Raw genomic sequence first — 20,280 nt, 5'->3', positions numbered from 1 at the left:
GTTAAAGAAAAGCGAACAGCGAAAGAGCTGAAAGAAAAGTACCTAAAAGCCGCAGAGGCTAAGGCACCTGTTCAGGATTTGATTGATAACCTGAAGGCTGAATATGATAATGTGCAGGCAGAGGTGGTGAAATTGATGGAGAAGTCTGGAAAGTGTTTAAACAGACTTAAAGAGATAGCACTGAAGCCAAATCCTCTCTCCACTCCAGAGTACATTGACATGCTTATTGAGGGAGAGAAATCTGAGGCCAAACCAGGGTGGAAGGAACGAGTCCAGGCCCTGATAACCATGAGAGAAAGAGCAGAGTACTTGGCTAAAGTAGACAGAGGAGAGAAACTCCTTTAAATAATCCCTAAATCATCATATTGTGCATTTAATACTGTTTTTACGTGTTGATACACTGTTTTAGTATCAAATCTATAAAATATTAAAATGTCATCTCTTCACAGAATGTATACTTTCCATGTACATTCTGAAACTTCAAGCTGCTGTTTTAGATTCATACACTGTAGACAATGTCTCAGAAAAGCTCAGTTTTGAGTGAGAATAATGCAGTTTTAGTCTGGACTGAGAAAAATATGCATTTACAAATTTACCTAACAGTGTGGATATACTCTGATCAAGTACACATCTATCCACTGGATGATCAGTTAAAAAACTACACCTGCATTTGAATTATGCTTCACATTTGAAATATTAAATCACTTTTTTTGCTTTTCATGTTCTCTAACATTAAATTGTTAATGATTTAAACTAGTTCTTAATCTGACACTATCACATATATATTGTGTGTGAAGTTATCTATCCAGCTATATATGAGATGTACTCATTAATGATGTTTTTATAGATTGACTCAGTTTTATTCCTGTTTGATTGGATTGATTGTTGTGATACATTTTCTCCAGTTTTTCTTTTCCTTTTATATTGATTGGAACTCTATTATGTATGAAACAGTTTTTTTCTGTTTGTTCACATTTGTGAGGACTGTAGGTGCAAATTCAGTATTGAGCTCATTTACATTGACTTTACATTGTTAAAATGTCCGTGTTTACACTGACTAAGACTGCATGTGTTTTTATGGCTGCACCATTATATTAAACAGAGTAAGTTGAGATATCTTGTTCATTATTTTAACCTTATTTCCCAGAAATGTAACTTGCCAGTTTAGAAACAGCACAGCAGATGGGAGATCAAAGAGTTAATGCAATTTTAAAGCAGACTCTTGAATGTTCTGTGACGCAATAAATGTGCATTAAAAAAAACATAAAAAGTCTGACTTTGTGTGTTGCTGAAAGAAGTAAAAAGATAAAATTATCTATTTTAATATTTGACACAGTGAGGTTCTCACTGAGGTTTTCTTCAGAGGACTATGGGCATTATGTCTCAATGATTACAGCAAGAAAAACAGGTTTCACTATTCATGTGGGCTCCTGACTGTTAAGAAAAAAATGTAACCTGTCTTATATCTACTACAAGGCATTCATGTGTGTCCTTAAAGCAGAACGAACAGATGTGTCACCACTTGTGAATATATTTTTTTGACTGAGGAAATAAGAGCCAATCTTTTTAATACTTGAGCCAGATGGACAGAAAAGTATTAAAGTTTTTGAGAAAGTTTCTGTCTTTTGACACGTTTTGTTCCCTACAGTAGCAAGGAAGAAGTCACATTTTTTACTTCAGTTAAGGTACCAACACAGCAATGTAAAAATACTACAAGTCAAAGTGTTTAGTGTAAAAGTGTAATTTCTGAAGTACTGAAACAATATGAAGCAGTTATGTTAAAAATGTGTCAGTTTTTTGATTGTTGATGCAGTAAAAAATGGCGACATCTGTTGGTCAACTCTTAGTATTACTCTTGTAAGGATGGCTCAAATCTGAACTGTGAGCATGAACAGTCAGAATACAGGTGGTCTTACTGCATTCATTAGTAAAATATACTCTCTTAAAAATGATCTGTGCTGTAAAAACTAATCAATCTGTCTTTAAATATTGTGGCAGATTGAAAGCACTCAAAACCAACTTGTGAGATGTCATGTTTTCAGACAACTCAAAACAGTTGGTTGAATGCAAAGTTGGTCATATGAGGTTAAAATATACTGTAACAAGATTTCATTAAAGGTGAGTCCAATAACCTTGAAAGATGTTTGCCAACATGACACATCCTCATTTGTTTAGTGGTAGTACATGATGTTTAAAATAATAACACAAATCATAAAACATACAGATGTAAAAACAGTAAAAGAATAAGCTCAATTAATAGGTGTAAATAGGTGGGTTTTAAAAGAAGCTAGAGATTTAGAGTGTCTGACTTTGGTGGGCAGTGGGTTCCAGGGTGTGGGGACTCAAATAGTAAAAGCCTGACCACAGTGACCAGCAGGACAAGGGTCAAGGCAAGGCAAGGCAAGGCAGTTTTATTTATATAGCGCATTTCATACACAATGGCAATTCAATGTGCTTTACATAAAACAGAAAAACATGTAATTTGAGAAACTTAAAACATACAATTAACCCCCCCCCCCCCACCCCCCCCATAATAAAAACAAAGTACAGAAAAATAGAAAGACATAAATAAAATGATTGCAGCATAAAATAATAAATAAGCTTTAAAATCATTAAAAGGACAAAGAGTGCAAATGAAAGATTAAAATGTAAAGTGCTTTAGAAGAGCTCAATCATAAGCACAGGAGAAGAGAAATGTTTTTAACCTGGATTTAAAAATGTTCACTGTTGGGGCTGATTTCAGTTCTGCTGGTAGTTTGTTCCAGTTGTGTGCAGCATAACAGCTAAAAGCTGCTTCACCATGTTTAGTTTGAACTCTGGGCTCAACTATCTGACCTGAGTCAGTAGATCTCAGAGCTCTACTGGGTTTATATTCTACTAACATGTCATTCATGTATTCTGGACCTAAACCATTCAGTGATTTGTAGACCAGTAGCAGAACTTTAAAATCTATTCTATAGCTGACTGGGAGCCAGTGTAAAGACTTTAGAACTGGAGTAATGTGCTCTGATCTCTTTGTTCTGGTTAAAACTCGAGCTGCAGCGTTCTGAATGAGCTGCAGCTGTTTAATGCTTTTTTGTGGGAGTCCAGTCAGAAGACCGTTACAGTAGTCGAGTCTACTTGAGATGAAAGCATGAATCAACTTCTCCTGGTCTGTTTGAGACATAAAACCCTTCACTCTGGATATGTTCTTAAGCTGATAGAAGGCTGTTTTGGTGATTGATTTGATATGACTGCTGAAAGTCAGATCTGAGTCAATCAGCACGCCAAGGTTTCGGACTTGGTCCGTAGTTTTTAGAGAGAGTGACTCCAGATGTTTACTGACAGCAATCCTCTTCTCTTTATTGCCAAAAACAATGACCTCAGTTTTTCCTGATTTAATTGAAGGAAATTTTGGTTCATCCAATTAGTTACTTGCTCTAAACAGTGACACAATGACTGTATTGGACTGTAGTCATCTGGGGACAGTGCCAGGTATATCTGTGTGTCATCTGCATAACTGTGATAGTCTACATTAGAGTTCTGCAGAATTTGACCCAAGGGCAGCATATATAGACTGAACAGAAGGGGTCCAAGAACTGACCCCTGAGGAACTCCACATGTCATAGCCACTCGATCAGATTCATAACTTCCAATGGTCACAAAATAACTCCGCTCTTCCAAGCTCTTCAAGGGGGCAGGTAACTCTGAGCAAAGCCATTTAATGCCTTAAGGGTGAGTAATAGAATTTTAATATAAATATAAAAGCTGACAGAGAGCCAGTGTAGGGAGGCAAACACAGGAGTAGTGTGCTCATACTTTTTTGGCCCAGTAATGAGATGAGCAGTAGCATTTTGGACACAATTTTTTACTTGATTATCAAAACAGAGTTTAGAATGAAATACTACTCCCAGATTCCATGCTAAATATTTCATATTGTTTGACAGATTGCCAAGGTTTACAGCAAAAGAGCTGATAACATTTCGGGGACCAAACAGTATGACCTCAGGCTTCTTGAAATTCTTGAATTAAATTTAAGAACATTTTGGTGGACATTTTAGGGTTTTAATGGAACGTATAACTATGTGCCATTAGCATAAAAGTGATAAAACACATCATGCCACTCTATAAGTTGACCAAGGGGCAGCATGTATAGGGAAAATAAAAGGGGGTCAAGAGCTGAGTTTTGAAGGACCCCACTATGCAGCTGAGCCATTGTGGAGCTGGAATTACTCTGCATGATAAAAAAAAAGTTATCTTGAGGAGGTAAGTTCGTAATAAACTGAGAGCCATGCCCTTGATGCCAATGCAAGTCTCCAGGGGACTTAACAAGGATACTGTGGTCAACAGTGGCAAAAGCAGCACTTAAATCTAAAAGGACTAAAATCAAGAAGTCACCTCTGTCTGCAGCTAAAAGTAGGTCATCAGTTACCTTAACAAGAGCTGTGTCGATACTGTGCAGTGCTCTAAAACCAGACTGAAAGCAGTTGAAAACATTATGGCCATTCATAAAACAAATCAGTTGATATGAAATTACTTTCTCTTAATAAAAGATAAAAAGGAGGCAGTACTGAGGATGACCTGCATAATATACAGGGTGTGGGAAAACTTATCAGTTGTGAATCACCTCTGTGATAAGGATACATGTCAGTGGATACAATAAAAGAATCAGACAATAAAGGACTGTTTGTTTAGTAGGAGAACGTTTCAATGGATTATGTTACACTGATGATTGTTGGAGCCTGTTCAGATGATGTCAATATAAAGTGGCTTCCTTGATAACGGCTAAAGTGGACAAAAAGTGGACCAGGAGGCCACAAGTGTTATATTTTGAACTGCGACTTGGGACATTAAAAAAAAAGAAAAAGTGCAGTGTATTGTTGCCATGACAACAAAGGTTGAGTTACTTTAGGCAAGTATTGACCACATTACATCCAAACCATGATTCTTCCCTAAACCTAACCAGACCTAAACCACATCTTCACATCACTTTTTTTTGTGTAACAGTTTTGAAAAGCGGCACATTATTCTTCAATGGGTCATTCTGTAGTGCAGGCAAAATCAACCAGTTTGGTCATTTCATTTGTAGGACTCATTGATTATTTCACTCCTGTGACTCTCCTACTGTCCAGACTGTTAGTCATCTGTCACCATTTGGTGCTGCAACAAAGATGAGCTCCAATGAAGTCAATAATATGAATGGTATCTTATCTCTTTTCTGTGAATTATTGTTGTCTTTACTGCTGCAACAAACCAGTTTGCACAAATTGCTAATTCCCAAATTTCTAAAAAGATCTATTCACATAAAACAGTTCTAATATGATTTGAACCTCATCACTGGTGTTACTAGAAATTGTTTTTAAAGATAGTTTCCATTAATGAACAGGACTCAGTACTGAAGAAAGGCAGGATCACAGAGTTGACCTCCATAATGTACAGGGTGGGGAAAATGTAATCAGTTGTAAACCATCTCTGTGATAATGATAAATTTAAGAGGATACAATAAAACAGATAACAAAGGACTTCTTTTGTAGAGTAAAATTTAAATGATGATTGTTGGAACCTGATGCAAGACACATTTTCATGTGAATGGACAATTAAGTTTTTATCTTATCTCACTTATCTTGTTATGAGTCGGTCAGTTCAGATTTTCGGAACGTCATGAATATGATTTGCTACTATGCACAACCATGAAACAAAACTGGATGTTCAGATGACATCAATATAAAGTGATTCCTTGATAACAGCAAAATTTGAACAAAAGGTGGAAAGGGATGAGGAGACCACAGTTCGCTTCCTATCTCCAAGTGTCTGTGAACTGTGACTTAGGACATCATTTATAATAAAAAAAAACATAATGTGGGGTGTAGTGTTGCTATGATAATGAATCATTTTTAACAGTGATTTGCAACAGTTTTGGAAAGAGGCACATTACACTCTTTAGTTAGCCATTCTGCAGTGTAGGTACAATCAACCATATATGATTGTTTCATTTGAAGGACTTGTTGGTTATTTCACTCCTGTGACTCTCCTGCTATTCAAACTGTCAGTCATCTGTCACCTTTTGTTGTTTTGTTGTTGTTTTTCACGATGACTACTCGATCTCTGGTAGATTGTTAATGTTTTGGTCTAATAAAGTCAGGCAAACCCATGGCATACTCTCAAAACAATTGTATTTTGCTTATTTGCGGAAAGTAAACTTTTGAATGTCTTTTCTGTGAATTACTGTTTTCTGTGCTGCTACAACAAACCAGTGTACAAAATCAGCAAATCCAAATCCCCAAATTTAAAAAATGGTGTCTGTTAATGACTAGGAGACAGCACTGAAGAGAAGCAGGCTGATTTCCCAGGATTGACCTGCAGTATGTACAGGGTGGGGAAAACTTATCAGTTGTACCACACCTCTGTGATAATGACAACTATTAGTGGATACAATAAAAAACAGATAACAAAAGACAGTTTGTTAAGTATAAGAACGTTTCAATGGAATATGTTACACTGATGAAAACTAACAATAAAAAAATCTTTGCAATATTTTCTGTGGATTATCCAGAGTAATTAATTGAACAGGGACAGGAAACTAGATTGAAAATATGCATTTTAAATGAAAAAGTTTACCTGTCTAGAAAATTGGTTGAAAAATGTGCACTTTATACTGTACTACACTGTTGCCCATAAAGTTGGAATGAAATATTTTTTGATGATTGTGACAATGTAATTTATTCTTAATAGATAGAAGTGGGTTGAGCATAGCTCAGCGGGTAGAGCACCTGCCCCATGTGTTGAGGCTACAGTCCTCGTTACAGGCGACCCCGGTTTGAATTCCAAGCCGAGCGGTTTTATCCTGCGTGTCATTCCCCCCTCTCTCTGCCTCCTGTTTCCTGTCTATCTCTACTGTCCTGTACATTAAAAAAAGCCCAAAAAATATACTTTAATAGATAGAAGTGTATATATTCTGAAAATTGTATTGATCTATCTCATTGCACCTGGTCAAAGGTGATAACTGATGTGTATAATCAGAAAATAAAAAGAGGAATGTGCCTGAAAACTTTATGGGCAACAGTGTACTTAATCCTAATCTACTCCTCACCACATGCTAAGAGTCACTGTGTTCTTTCGTGTGTTCTCTTATGTTACTTTAATGATTGTTGGAGCCTGTGACACAATTAAGTTTTTATCTAATCTTCTGTTGTGGGGTGCGGTTAGTTTTACTTTCACGTTGATGTTAGCGTGGTCTGGTTTCTTGAATCTTTTAGCAGACTCCTTGAACACATGGCTGACATTGATGTGCCTCACCCATGGGATAAGGTTTATTGACAATTTCAACATCATTTGAAACTGTAAAGACTGCTTTAACCCTGATAGCGTTCATCAAAGCACCACTGGATCCAGACTCCTTTGTGCCAATCTGTGTCATGCCCTTGAGAGACAAACCACAAACCCTTACATGGCAATAAGCTCAAAGAACATTGCACACAGACACCCAGCCTGCACCCCCACCCCACCTGAACATCTAATACACATCACCTAAGGCTTTCAGAGAAAGTCTCTGAATGCTCTCACCCAATTAAGGACTCAGTAACCCCCACCACAAACACCAATAAAGCAGTTAGATAAAACTGCCAGGCTGAAGCTTGGTCAAATTGACGGACTATTGAACAGTAAGAACCACAGTCACCACAACTCAGGTGTCCATTGGAGAGGAAACAAACCCATGCTGCTTCATTAAACATACAAGTGACCTTAAACAGCCAATGGCATGGCTAAACGCATTGTAACAATTACAGACCATCTGGTATCTGTCTCAATAGTCATAAAGCAGTGTAAGTCAATAAGAAAACATTTGGGGTAGAAAGAAGCTAAAAAGAAAGACAAAAGAGAAAAAAAATTCTATTAAATTGATTTATTATCATCACATCTCAGTCACATAACATTTCAATCCAGTACTGACATCTTAGAAGTCAAATCTCAATATGATTATTTATGTTTCATTCCTACTATTTAAAGTACAACTGGGCAACAAAAAGCAAATGGAAAAAGAAAAAGAATAAAACAAATACCACAAAACATTTTATGGGTTAAAATAAAATCATAAAATCATAAAATCTGTAATGTATTTCAATTAGTGTATTATCTTGTATGGTAAAGTGTGATTAAAACAGCACAATGTGAGTCCAGCTGTGTGGAGAGAGCCAACAATACAGCAAAAAAGTTAAAAAAGTAGCAGTTTATGTTATTTAACAAAACCTTCAGAGGTGAGCAACGCCCAAAACAACAAATAAATACTAAGCCTAAACCCTAAACTTCCAAACAAAATAAAATAAAATAAAAGCTTGAACCTAACCTCCTAACTGAAAACAGATGCAAAAGAAAATGACTTCTACTAGTTAAACATATTTAAAATTTATACAAAAACTTAACAGAAATATACAAGAAGCTCCTATAGTCCAAACACACATTGTCTCTACTAACAATCAACCAATAAACACATAAATCCAAACAGCAGAGGAACAGCCTCTATTGTTGAAATGGAAAAGGGGAATGGAAGGTTGTCGTCAGCTGTCAGCTTCAAACGAGCCAATCAAAGGACACCAACTGCAGCTCATCACACATTAAACACTGAACATACATGCTGAGCAAGAGAAGAGAGAGATCTGTTAGAAATAAAATACTATAACAAATGACCATATTTGGAGATGTTCCCCATAGTCTACTGAGAAATGTTGATTATTGGAGCTCATCTGTCCTGGTTAATATTACCTTTGTCATCTAAACACAGCAATGAAACTTCATAAAGTGCAAACTTGAAGCTTTGCCATCTGTGGTGCAGCTTTAATCTGTAAAAGCTAAACTAAATCAAAAAGTATTTGATTAAAATAAGCAGCAATTGTATTACCATATTTGTCTACATCGACATCATAAATACAAAAAAGCAGAACCTTTTAGCATTTAGAGTGGTTATATATAGTATATATATAGTGTGATTATTTTTTATAAGTATCTTTTAAGCAGTTTCAGTGTTATTTTCCTCTAAACACCTGTGTGCCAGCTGCTATTGGCACCAATGTTCTTTTTGAACAGAATAAGAAAAAATCTACAGTTTTGTTCTGGTTCTAAAAGGCATTATAACTAACTAATATTATAACACAATGCTGATAGCATAGTTTCAGACCTTTCGTCTTGTTTTTCCCTAAAGTCCAAAAAATGTCAACTTTATTCAATTAATGTGGCTACTTTGGAGATGATTTCATTGCCTCCAAAGACTGAATTCGGGTCTGGTAACCCTCTTTTGCCTCTGACTTTTCTCCTTCAATCAGCATGTCAATGTACTCTGGAGTGGTACATTGAGGATTAGGCCTGAGGGCAATCTCTTGCAGACGAGTTATGCATTGGGCTGACTGATCAATGAGGGACACTATCCAGTCTTGAAGGTGAACAATCTCTTCTTCTTTTATCTTAATCAAGTCTTGAACGGACACCTTTTCTTTCGTATCGTTTTCATACTCGTCTTTGAACTCCTGTGTTTCACTGTGCAGTTTTCCAGTAAAGCTACAAGGGCCACTGATTTCAACAGCTGGCCCAACACCTATTGAGGTCACTGCTCTGCATCTGAACATATACTCTGTGTTAGGAGTCAGACCACTCACTGTGACTTCTTCTGCTTTTGCTGCTGTTGTTTGTTGCCATCCATCCTCTCCACTGACACAGTACTCTAGCAAGTAGCAGGTGATGTTCTCTTCTCCAAATCTTGGTGGAGAGATCTTCAGTGTCACACTTTTGTGCGTTACATCACCTGCCGTCACTGTTTCAGGTTTTGAAGGTGGCTCAAACTTCTCATTGACAGAAAAAACGTCTTTGTAGACATAGATGCTTGAACCTTGCTGTGTCTCATTTGTTAAACCCACTGTCAGGAACTTTATGTTCTTATTGTCCTTGTTGGCCTCTGCAAAATCATTGAATAGCTTTACTTCGTTCATCACTGCATCTGAAACTTCTGGTGAGGCGTACCATTGTTCCCTTTCTATATCATGACTATATGGATCTTGAGGGTCGTCTGGTTTGAGTGTTTGGTTTAAGTAGTTTGATAAAGCTGAGAGATACGGTTCATCACTTCCCAGTGAGGTGAAAACAAAACACACAGCATGTTCTGCACTCAGAATTTCCTCATGAAGATCACTTTGAGATGGGACAATCTTGGTGTTGTTCAACATTTTGGTGAAAGATTTTAAGATGCAGATTTCCTTCTCTTTACAATCCATCCACTTGTTCAGATTTGTGCTACTGAAAGGAGAAGAATGCCCCTTTTTCAAGATGTCTGCAAGCACAACCTCCTCTACCCCTCCTTCCAAGATTAATGGAAGTTTCTTCGCTAGGGTTAGTTGGAAGTCCAGCTTGAACACAGAGCAGAGCTCTTTAAACGTTTTAAGCTTTTTGCCAATCTGTGGGAACTGCTGTACAATGGTGGTTGTCATTGCATTATTGCACCTCATTTCCAACTCAGTGAAGTCCTCCAGGACACTCTGTGCTGCCTGCGGAAATTCACATGTTTTAGTGCAGACATGAACAGTGATGGTTTCCTTACTTTTTACAGGTATACCACAATTAAAACTATCCTTAGTTTCTTTCTCTGGCTCATCGCAAGATAATGTTGTAATTGAATGATGAACATCTCTTGCTGGTCCAACACCTGCTGAGGTTACTGCTCTGCATTTGAACAAATACTGTGTTTCTGGCCTCAGACTGAACACAGTTACGTATTTTGCTTTTGGTGCTCTCGTTTTCTGCCATCCATCCTCTCCATTGACACAATACTCAACAGAGTATGAGGTGATGTTCTTTGCTCCAAATCGGGGTGGGCAAATGTTGAGTGTCACACTGTTGTGAGTTATGTCACTTTCTTCTACTGTTTCAGGCTTTGAAGGTGGCTCAAAATCCTCAGTAACAGGAAAGCCATCTTTATAAAGGTAAATGCTTACACCTTTCTGTGCCTTATTTGGTAAAGCCACTATGAGAAACTTTATGTTTTTGTTCTCCTTGTTGGCCTCAGCAAAATCACCAAAGAGCTTTGCTTTGTTCCTTATTGCATCTAAAACCTCTGTTTCAGGAGGCACTGGTTTGACTGTTTCATCTTGGCAGTTTGATAAAGCTAGAAGGTATGGTTCAGCACTTCCTAATGGGGTGAACACCAAACACACAACATGCTCTGCACTGAGAGTTTCCTTATGCAGGTCATTTTCAGATGGGACACTCTTGATGTTTTTCATCATGTTGATGAAAGATTGTAAAGTGTAGATTTCCTTCTCTGCATAATCCATCCACTTCATCAGTTTAACCATTCTGAAATTATTTGGAAGAACCTCCTCCTCCTCTCCTCCCCGGATTGATGGAAGTTTCTTCGCCAAGTCTTGTTGGAATTTGTCCTTAAAATCAAAGCACAGTTTCTTAAATGTTTTAAGCTTTTTGCCAACCTCAGGGAACTGCTCCGCAATTGTGGTTTTCAGTGCATCATTGCACCTCATTTCCAGCTCAGAGAGGTCCTCTATGACAGTCTGCACAGTGCGTACGAATACTGCACTTATCTGACGTACTAGCTGAGTAACACCTGAATCTAAGCATGTCAGTGGTAACAGCCAAACCTTCATGGGTACAACATTTTCTCTGTTTGCACCCAGAAGTTTGGGCAAGTCTTGATAGACTTGCACTGCATCCTGATAAGTCACAGGGTTTTTTTCAAGGAAAAAATCTCCATGGAATTTGCAGGAGAATTTCTCAACATTTGCAGTGCTCTCATCATTCAGTTTCATGGAACTATCACCTTTCATGCAAGGAATCCACTTGACCATGGATTTCAAATTGCCCTCAACAACTTGATGATCCTCCTCTTTAGACACCTCACGGTCAAAGACAAAGAAGGCCTGTGCACCATAAAGGATAGCTGTGACCACATGTGTTGCTACTCCTTTCTCAAACACATCTGGATGCTTCACATTGGCTCTTCCAAGATGATCCATCGACAGTTCCTGAAACTTTGTGGTAGCTTCATATTTCAGTGTTACTCTGGCTTGATGTTTGGATTTCTTATAATCATTCAGGTATCTGGCAGATCCATTAGCCTCAAACATTCCAAACAAAACACTTAGCTTCAGGGATGCATCAATATTTAGTGATGAAGATTTGTCCTCTATCGACTCAGATGCAACTATCTCAAAGTCATTGTAGCACTGTGGTCTTTCTCCTATATGGTTTAACAGTTCATCGTGGTCCCACAATGTCATGCCTGCAAGAGAAGAGTTCAGCAGAATTACAACACCTTATATCATATCAACTATACAGCTGGAAATATGCATGTATTCTATAGATATATTCCCATTTCACTTCACAGTCCTACAAGACACATGTTCACAAAATATACTATCTGATGAGCAATATTACATATACAATATAAAATTGATTCACATAATTCCACTGATTTACATGTGAAGAGTTAGACTTCTCCAATAATTCTTCTATTTCAGAAAATGCATGCTATCTTTGGCATCTAAAGTCCTCTGAGAACAGATATTAAATATTCATCAGTAATTTGGTGTAAAACATTTAAATACACACAAGACTCTGCCTTCTTCTTGTTTAAAATGATAAAAAAAGAAATCTCATGAGGAAAGCATTGCCTCTTTAAGACGTCTCATCAACCAAAAAGTCAGATAAAGCGACACTAACAGCCAACAGCAGGGGGCACTAACACCATAATTTGTTTGGGTATTGCAGACAAAAAAAAACTAACAAAGAAGAGTAGACCATTAGGTTAAAATGGCAACCAGAAAACATGTGGAGAAAGGTGGACGGGTAAAGTTAAAAGAAAATAAAGCTAAGTCCCTCGAGACTGAGGCATTGAAATGTAAAAAACTGCACAGAGCTTTGTGGCTGCAGCACCAGCAGTAAAATAGTCCTAGATGTCGGCCAATAAAGCACTGAATCACCCAGCACAAGTGTTCAGGAGCAGATGGAAGATGAATCTGAGCATCCAGACAGCAGAGGGACTGGTAAGTGGCAAGACAGGGCCACAAAACACTATACATTTATTCAGGTTGACCCATCTGTTAGGAAACAGCATAGTCAGCTTTTATCAACTGGGTTTGTATAATATGATGATGAAAAAGCTCATTTATGAAAGTAGATAGAATGAAACTGAAAAACCTAAAACATCCATTGGTATCAGTTAAGACGTGCTAGCAAGTGGGGAAAGGTGCTAACTAAAGCTCCACATTTAACCAAAAGTTTGGGGAGTTAAAATCTCACTGTCTTCCATCTTAGTGCTGTTTGGTTTCTCTGACAGTAGCATGGTGGTCTATAAGCTGAGAACAAGCCTGGGGTTTGTTTGTAGACGGCTTCATTATTATAACAAAGACATTGATTGTAATTAATCTCAGCAGAATTGTACAAATAATTTGTTAATTGTTGGTTTTATGATGTTACTTGCTGCAAATACCTTGTTCTGTAGGCCTATAATATTGGTAATATTTGGTATAATATTGTTTGGTGGAATTTTTGGGACAGCCCTGTTAGTGACTGTCTGTGTGTGGCCGACCCGGGTGGTTGGCCTATTGGGGAGAAAGTACAGAGCATTTTTTTAGTCCTAGTCCCCTGAATGAGAGCATCACCAACAAGGGAGGAGTTGTGAGAGATAAGATCCTTGATATACTGAAATTTCTTGATCAGGTATATCTGCTCAATACATGACTTAACATGAATTAATCTTCAGGTTACCAGCTTTTAGACTACTTCTATGTGCCATATAGGCTACCAAAACCAAAACTTTACTTGTGATCAAGTCAAATTTTTGCCATGAGAAAAATGTTTGGAGCAGCTGCAGTAAACCATCTGTTGAACTTTGCAAGTCATTACATTGTCCATCTATAGGACCCCAATTTAAGTTTTTTTTAATTGCAATTTGAATTGTTTGTGTAGATATCTGCTTTTATTGGTTCATCAGACACTGTGTATCAGATATTAACACTGAAAATGTGAACAATACTACATTCACAATGACAAGCAATTCAGTATTACTAGTAATGGTAATGTTTTTTTTTCTTAAACTGAATTATGCACAAAAGCCCAACATTTGTTCATAGATTTCATCCCCAGCAACTGAACAGTATTGTTCCCTGGTTACCTGTTTAGTAATGGTCATCGTATGAAAGGATAGCCAAGTTTTAACACTTTTAGAAACTCTATTTTTTCACTTAATTAACTTCAGGTTTTAAGGGAGATTTTTTGTGTTAAGATTTATTTGGATAGGGTTACAGAAAGGTTGTATAAGTTTATCATTTACTTTATTTTATACTCATGCACAAAACACATACTGGTTTTACTGGCAGCAAAAATAACAAAAAAAATGCAGTTTCATTTTTTTTTATAAATAGAAAAGGTAATGCATATTTTAAAAAGACATCACAGTAAACTTAAAGATCTTTTGAAGATAATATTTCTGTCTTTATTTACAGTAACTAAGATTAAATAAAACATTGTAAGAACATGTTTTAGTTTTAGGTAAGTGAAAATTATACTTTTATAATATACAAAATTTTTTTTCATTTATGGTAAAAGCAAAAAATGTTTATTGCATTGACCTACATTCTGTAACATTTTAGCTCTGACTAATGTAAACATATTAATTAAAGTATAACTTAAAACAATAGTTTGTACTGAATCAGAAATTTAACATGAGGAAAAATAATAAAATTAGTGTCTTAGTTTGTTCCAAAGTAAAAACTATATTGAGTTTGGAGCGCCTTTGTTAGCTGAGCGGTTGGGGCGCATTTGTCTTTATAATAATAATTTTTCAATTTGTGTGAGTGTAAACATTTGTCTTTAGCAAAATTAATATTTTGATTGATATTAAATAAAAAATTCAGTATTAAACTAAGTCATTAATATATTTTGAAAAAAAACCTAAATATGTCTTTAGGGCAAACATATTATTTAAGTTTTTTTTTTTTTTAATTTCTTGAGCTTTCAAAACTACATTTGTGATTTACATAAGGTATTTTTTAAAATCCTTTTATCCTTTTTAACATATCTGGTTGGTGTGGTATTAAAAATGCTAGAGAAAGATATCTTGCAACCTGGTCACATTAAGCTAAACTGTGGTGTGGCTTATGATTTCAGTTTTATAGCAGATACTTTTATATTTGTCAAACACAGGTGTAACTAATAGTATCAGTGATTTCTGCATCATATTGCAATACAGTAATTACCACAATAAAGGTAAAAATGTGTGCTGTATAGAAACTCTATTATGAAGTATTTAACATGTGAATCCTTACTAGGGATGATTGAATCTTTCCGGCAGTCATATAGCATCCCAAGACTGAAAGGTCGGCCGAGCGCCGCCATCTGTATAGTCTGTTTGGCATCAGGATCCATCTCTCACTCTGAAATGTGAAAACAAACAACAGCATGTTAGTCTGTTCTGCTTTCCAACCTGTTACTGAAATACAGTCACTTTCTAATTGTGTTTTAAAAAGTTAAACACATATCCAACTTTCATAAATCCACTACTATTGCAACACAAGACAAGTTTATATAAAACCTTTTGACCTCAGGGTAATGCGATTTACTGAAGACATAAAAATACATTAAGATGAGATATATGAGAAAGACATAGGGAATATAAAACATGCGGTATAAATGGGATTTTAACACCAGAGGTGAAAAAATCTGGATCTGGATTAATGTACTTACAATGAAAAGGTGTGTGTGCTCCGTTGCAGTTACTGTGCTGGTCTCCGTCTGTAAATCTTATCTGCAGTGAAATCGCCAGCCTGCCACACCTTTTCTAGGAAATCAGCTTGATTCTTTTCAGTATGATGGTCCTATGGTGGAAAGCACACATTAACAAAATAGAAAACACAAAACAGAAAATGATGTTGATATTTTGTATTTTGCTATTTGTTTTGTCTCATGTTGTAGTGTTACACACCTCAGGGACTCCATACTTCTGCAACAATCCTTTCTGGCAGGAAAAATCCACCTTATGCAGAGTTATGGGGAGGTATCAGGGCAATTTTTTTTACATGGTATGATAGGCTGGTCACATCCTGTCAAGGCAGGCAGGATATAAATAGTGAACCAACACAATAGCCTGAACAGACCACACAGCAGCCTTGACAAGAACGCACACCTTTTCATTGTAAGTACACTAATCTTGTTTTATCAGTTAACAACGTGTGCTGTGTAATTGGAGTTATTGTATATGGCCACTGAAACCATTTGATCTTTTGGCCAATTGGGACATAATATTACAAGATATACTAATATGGTTATTGAAGTAAAATATATACATTAGTGTTATTATTAGATATACATTTTTTGCAATTAGCTTGTTATGTTATATTTTTTGGTTACGCAGTTTGGTGACCCCCGTAAATGACGTAATTACCCATTAATTTTCTCACTATTGACATTAAATTGGAACTATTGAGAATTTTAAAATAAATACTTGCATTTGTACATTTGTAAAATAAAATGTCAACCAATCACTTTTAAAAAAAAAAGGAAAAAAGGTCATTAGTATTTTAATATTATTATTTATTTTAGATTATTACTTTATGCGCTGTTGCTAAAGGATTATGAGTAATTTTCCAAGCAAAGTGTGATTAAGTCTCCATCCCGAGCAGACTCTATTCTACAGAAATTCTACAGAAAGCCTATTTGAGGTCCAATGTAGGCTTGATGAATTGTGGGTTTGGTCTGCCTATCTGTGTACTTGCTGTATCTACATGACTGTTATTCTCTCAAATGTTGAGTATTGTCAAATCATAGCTGTCTCAAAAAAACCTAGTGTTTCAATACATGAAATACAGTCAGATGTATTATATGAATCTAAATTATTAGATTAAAGAATATAGCTTGTTTTTTTCTCAAAATAGTGCCCCTGGCATGAGGGTGTGCACGACAAAAATGACGCCATAGTGTCATTCACACGAAGGCTCCACAAGCTGTTGCAGTGCCTTGCGATGCATCTCTGAACTTTTGCAACCAGTGCCCAAAAGTTGCTACATATCAAATGAAAGCGACAATAACAGAATAAGCTAACTATTAAAGCACTATTTTTATTAAAAGGTTTTTATGTTTAGTCTCTGTTGCCTTCTACTGTTACTTGTCACTAAATCTTGGTGGTTTAAAAAAGCAACTTTGAGCAGCACTTTTTTTCCCTCAAGCTGAGGAATTGGGTAGAGGAACTCACTTTGAAGCAGAGGTTTGGCATCCACCGCTCAGACAGGGATATTTGCTTATTCACAAGGTGAGAGTTCAAGATTACATTCACAATGACACTGATTAATGAATAAATACTTTGGCATTGTTAGAAGATTTAATGGTGATTAAATTGTATTGTGCAGGTTTGCATCTGGGGTATGACCACCTGATGTGCTTCTGAGCGTTAATAGAGCTTTCACTGCCATCTAGTGTCAGTGTGATAAAAGCACAGACAGGCACCTTCACAGAGCCAAGTACCACTGGAGTAAGTACCATTTTTTTTTTTAATTGTTTTAGTGAAAATAAAATGTGTCATCTAGCCCCTGACACTGGTTATGACTGATTTATATATATTATGTAGTTCATATTTTAAACAGACCCCCTGTGCAGACACTACTGCCATCATGGTCTGGATGGAGCTGAGGTGCAGTTTGCGTGTTTATCAGCCCTTTTTCATTTACTTTTAAAATCTAGAGGCTATGTCTGGTTAATTTAACTATATTTGCACAATAGTACACTGTTGGTAACTGTGTGGAGAGAATTATTGTTATTTTTACATAATTATGTTGATATTTGGCACCAAAAATCATTGCAGCACTCAATTTGAGAGATAAATGATGATTATTTATTACCCCTTAAAATATAAAATCACCAATGAATGAATCTCAACGTTTATGGGTCCAAAGTCCCAACTCTGGGTCAGCTTTGGAGTGGTTCTTTTCCTATCTCTCCGATATGAGTCTGGCAGTTGCTGCTGGTAATTGGGCGTATTACATTATCTTCTTTTATACAGTCTATGGTATTACATAATGCTATTTCAGAATAAAAACTCTCTATGAACACTCGATACATAAAAAACATTTCTGCATTAATGAGACTAGTTTTATGATATAATAGTCCCTAAACTTCAGCTTAATCAGCAGAAGACACTGGTATGACTGTCAATTTAATCACTGCACTCAGGGCCGGCCCTAGGACTTTTGGTATGTATGTTGGGGGGTAACAGATGAAGTATGAGTGGAGTATATAGAAGGCTGTGTGATGACCCTGAAGTCTCTGACCATGTTCCCTCAGCAGCAGTCAGCTGAGGACGTAGATGGTCCTGGTGCAGTAGAGGTTGCTCCAAAATATTTAAATAATGCAAAGAAAAGATTATACATTAGATTATTATTATTATTTAAATATAGGTTGGAAGACATTACAAGGGTACATTAAATGTATCTTCCAGACCCACCTGTATATATTAACCACACAACAATACAATTTTATCAAAATATTCAAATGATCCAGTTATCAAAATATGTCCAAATATGATCTATGGAAATACAATTTAACATAACTAGAAAAATAATGTTAGCCTGAAACTATTTGGGGCATTTTGGACACACAAGGTTAGATAAGTAGGTGAATTAAAATAATAAAATAAATAAAAATAATAAATCAAACCACCACTTTCATGTTACAAGAAAACATTGGGTGCTAGTTAAGCTAGCCCTTATGAATTATAAATGAGGTTACAGTCCTACTGATGTTAGCTGTTAATGCTAAACGTTTCAGCTAAAATATATATAATATAATATAATAATAATATGCAAGAAAATGACTGTCAGGTCATTTAATCAGACTCAATAAACAATAACAAACCTTTATACTGTGATAGTTTTCCATCTCCAGTTTTCTCTTCTTTGGCCGTTTAGTGCCACTCCTAAATGTTCAGAGCAGCTGCTGATAGAAACACACACTCTCCCTCCTGGACAGCAGAGGCTCTCCTCTCTTCTTCATTTGGATGTAAAAGTGATTTATGAAAAATTAAAACACCACAAGTGTTTAAATGTCACATTTATATAGTTGATTAAGTTAATCTAATGAGACTACTTAGCGTAGCACCGTACCGTAGCCAGTGGCGGCCTTAGGCATCTGGGGGCCCGTTTCAATACCTTATATGGGGCCCTATAAATAATTTAATTACTGATATGTTTGCGCCTCTGCGCCCATGCGTCTCTGATGCATTGAAACCTGAAATGATACAGTATCCTAAACATGCGCATGGTCTTACTGTAAAACGATACATTGTGATCAACTGTTAATAGGGCATGAAACCAGGAATGAGCAGGGGAACAAAAGAGGATTTAAGTTGGTTTTCATATTTATGTGCACTTTAAGACACGAACAGGTATTTTATCACAATCCAAAATCAAAATATATAACATATAACAATCATCTGAACTTGGAAATTGGTAACAAGAGAAGCCTCATATGTGCATTGCGCAACGTGCTCCGCATTATTTTAGCGCCACGGGCAGCGTGCAGGAAAAGAACAGACACACTCGCCCACTAGGCCTACAGAAACCCCCCCTTTCTGTTTTTCAGTGCGGTGAATGCTTTAACTATGTCATCTCTGTCAAGGGATCTTGTGACCTCATGCTCAATTGAGATTTGAGCCAGGGCTGACAGCCGCTCCTGCAGCATCGTTGATCTCAGGTGTGTTTTAATGAGTTTCAAGCGAGAGAAACTCCTCTCTCCGCTTGCTACAGTCACGGGGACTGTCAACATCAGTCGGAGGACGATGCTGAGGTGTGGGTACAGGTCCAGCAGGTTGTTGGTGTAGATGTAGCTCAACATCTGCAGGCCAGTATTTTCCTCTACCGGCACAGCGGTGACAGCAGCCACAACCTCGCGCACGAGCTCCTCAGCATCCACGTCGCCAAGTGTTTCCTCCATGCTCTTGCAGCTTTTCTCAAGTGTTCCAGCTTCCATTGCCTTCTTCATTTCTTTCCTCCCGTAAATGAACCCGAACAGACTGTAAAATGACTCTGTCAGCTTGAAACGCACAGTATCCGCAGTTTTTCTTTTTTCAGCACCACTCGGATATGAACGCTTCATTTTGATAGATGCGCTATTGTTTAATGTCTTCCTTATTTCTCTGTTTTAAATTTTAGCGGGCCGTTTGGGATAGGCTACTGTATGCTGCGTTACCTAGGTAACGAGTTATTGTTTATGTGTTACTTTTTTGTGGGCAGTCGGGGGCCCCAGGCTGCCACAGTT

General features: G+C 36.8%; 1 protein-coding gene across 1 annotated transcript; it reads right to left on the bottom strand.

The window, feature by feature from the left end:
- Positions 1 to 9,209: 9,209 nt before the first annotated feature.
- LOC128369775 (verrucotoxin subunit beta-like) lies at positions 9,210 to 15,402 on the bottom strand. The gene is made up of 3 exons (XM_053330853.1): positions 15,303 to 15,402; positions 11,337 to 12,256; positions 9,210 to 10,307 (listed from the first exon to the last, which is right to left on the bottom strand). Exons 1-3 carry the CDS (start codon positions 15,400 to 15,402, stop codon positions 9,210 to 9,212), a joined length of 2,118 nt encoding a protein of 705 aa, XP_053186828.1.
- Positions 15,403 to 20,280: the final 4,878 nt, after the last annotated feature.

This window comes from Scomber japonicus, chromosome 12, assembly GCF_027409825.1.
Source record: "Scomber japonicus isolate fScoJap1 chromosome 12, fScoJap1.pri, whole genome shotgun sequence".
Classification (NCBI taxonomy): Eukaryota; Metazoa; Chordata; class Actinopteri; order Scombriformes; family Scombridae; genus Scomber; species Scomber japonicus.
The sequence above is the reverse complement of the archived record's forward strand: the minus strand, read 5'-3'. Positions and strand labels throughout refer to the sequence as shown.

Coding starts and splice junctions, on each gene's coding strand:
- LOC128369775 (XM_053330853.1), bottom strand. CDS start 15,402: ATGGATCCTGATGCCAAACAGACTATACAGATGGCGGCGCTCGGCCGA. Junction 12,257..15,302: donor GAAAGATTCAATCATCCCTA/GTAAGGATTCAC, acceptor CTTCTCTTGCAG/GCATGACATTGTGGGACCAC. Junction 10,308..11,336: donor GGGGAGGAGAGGAGGAGGAG/GTTCTTCCAAAT, acceptor GGGGTAGAGGAG/GTTGTGCTTGCAGACATCTT.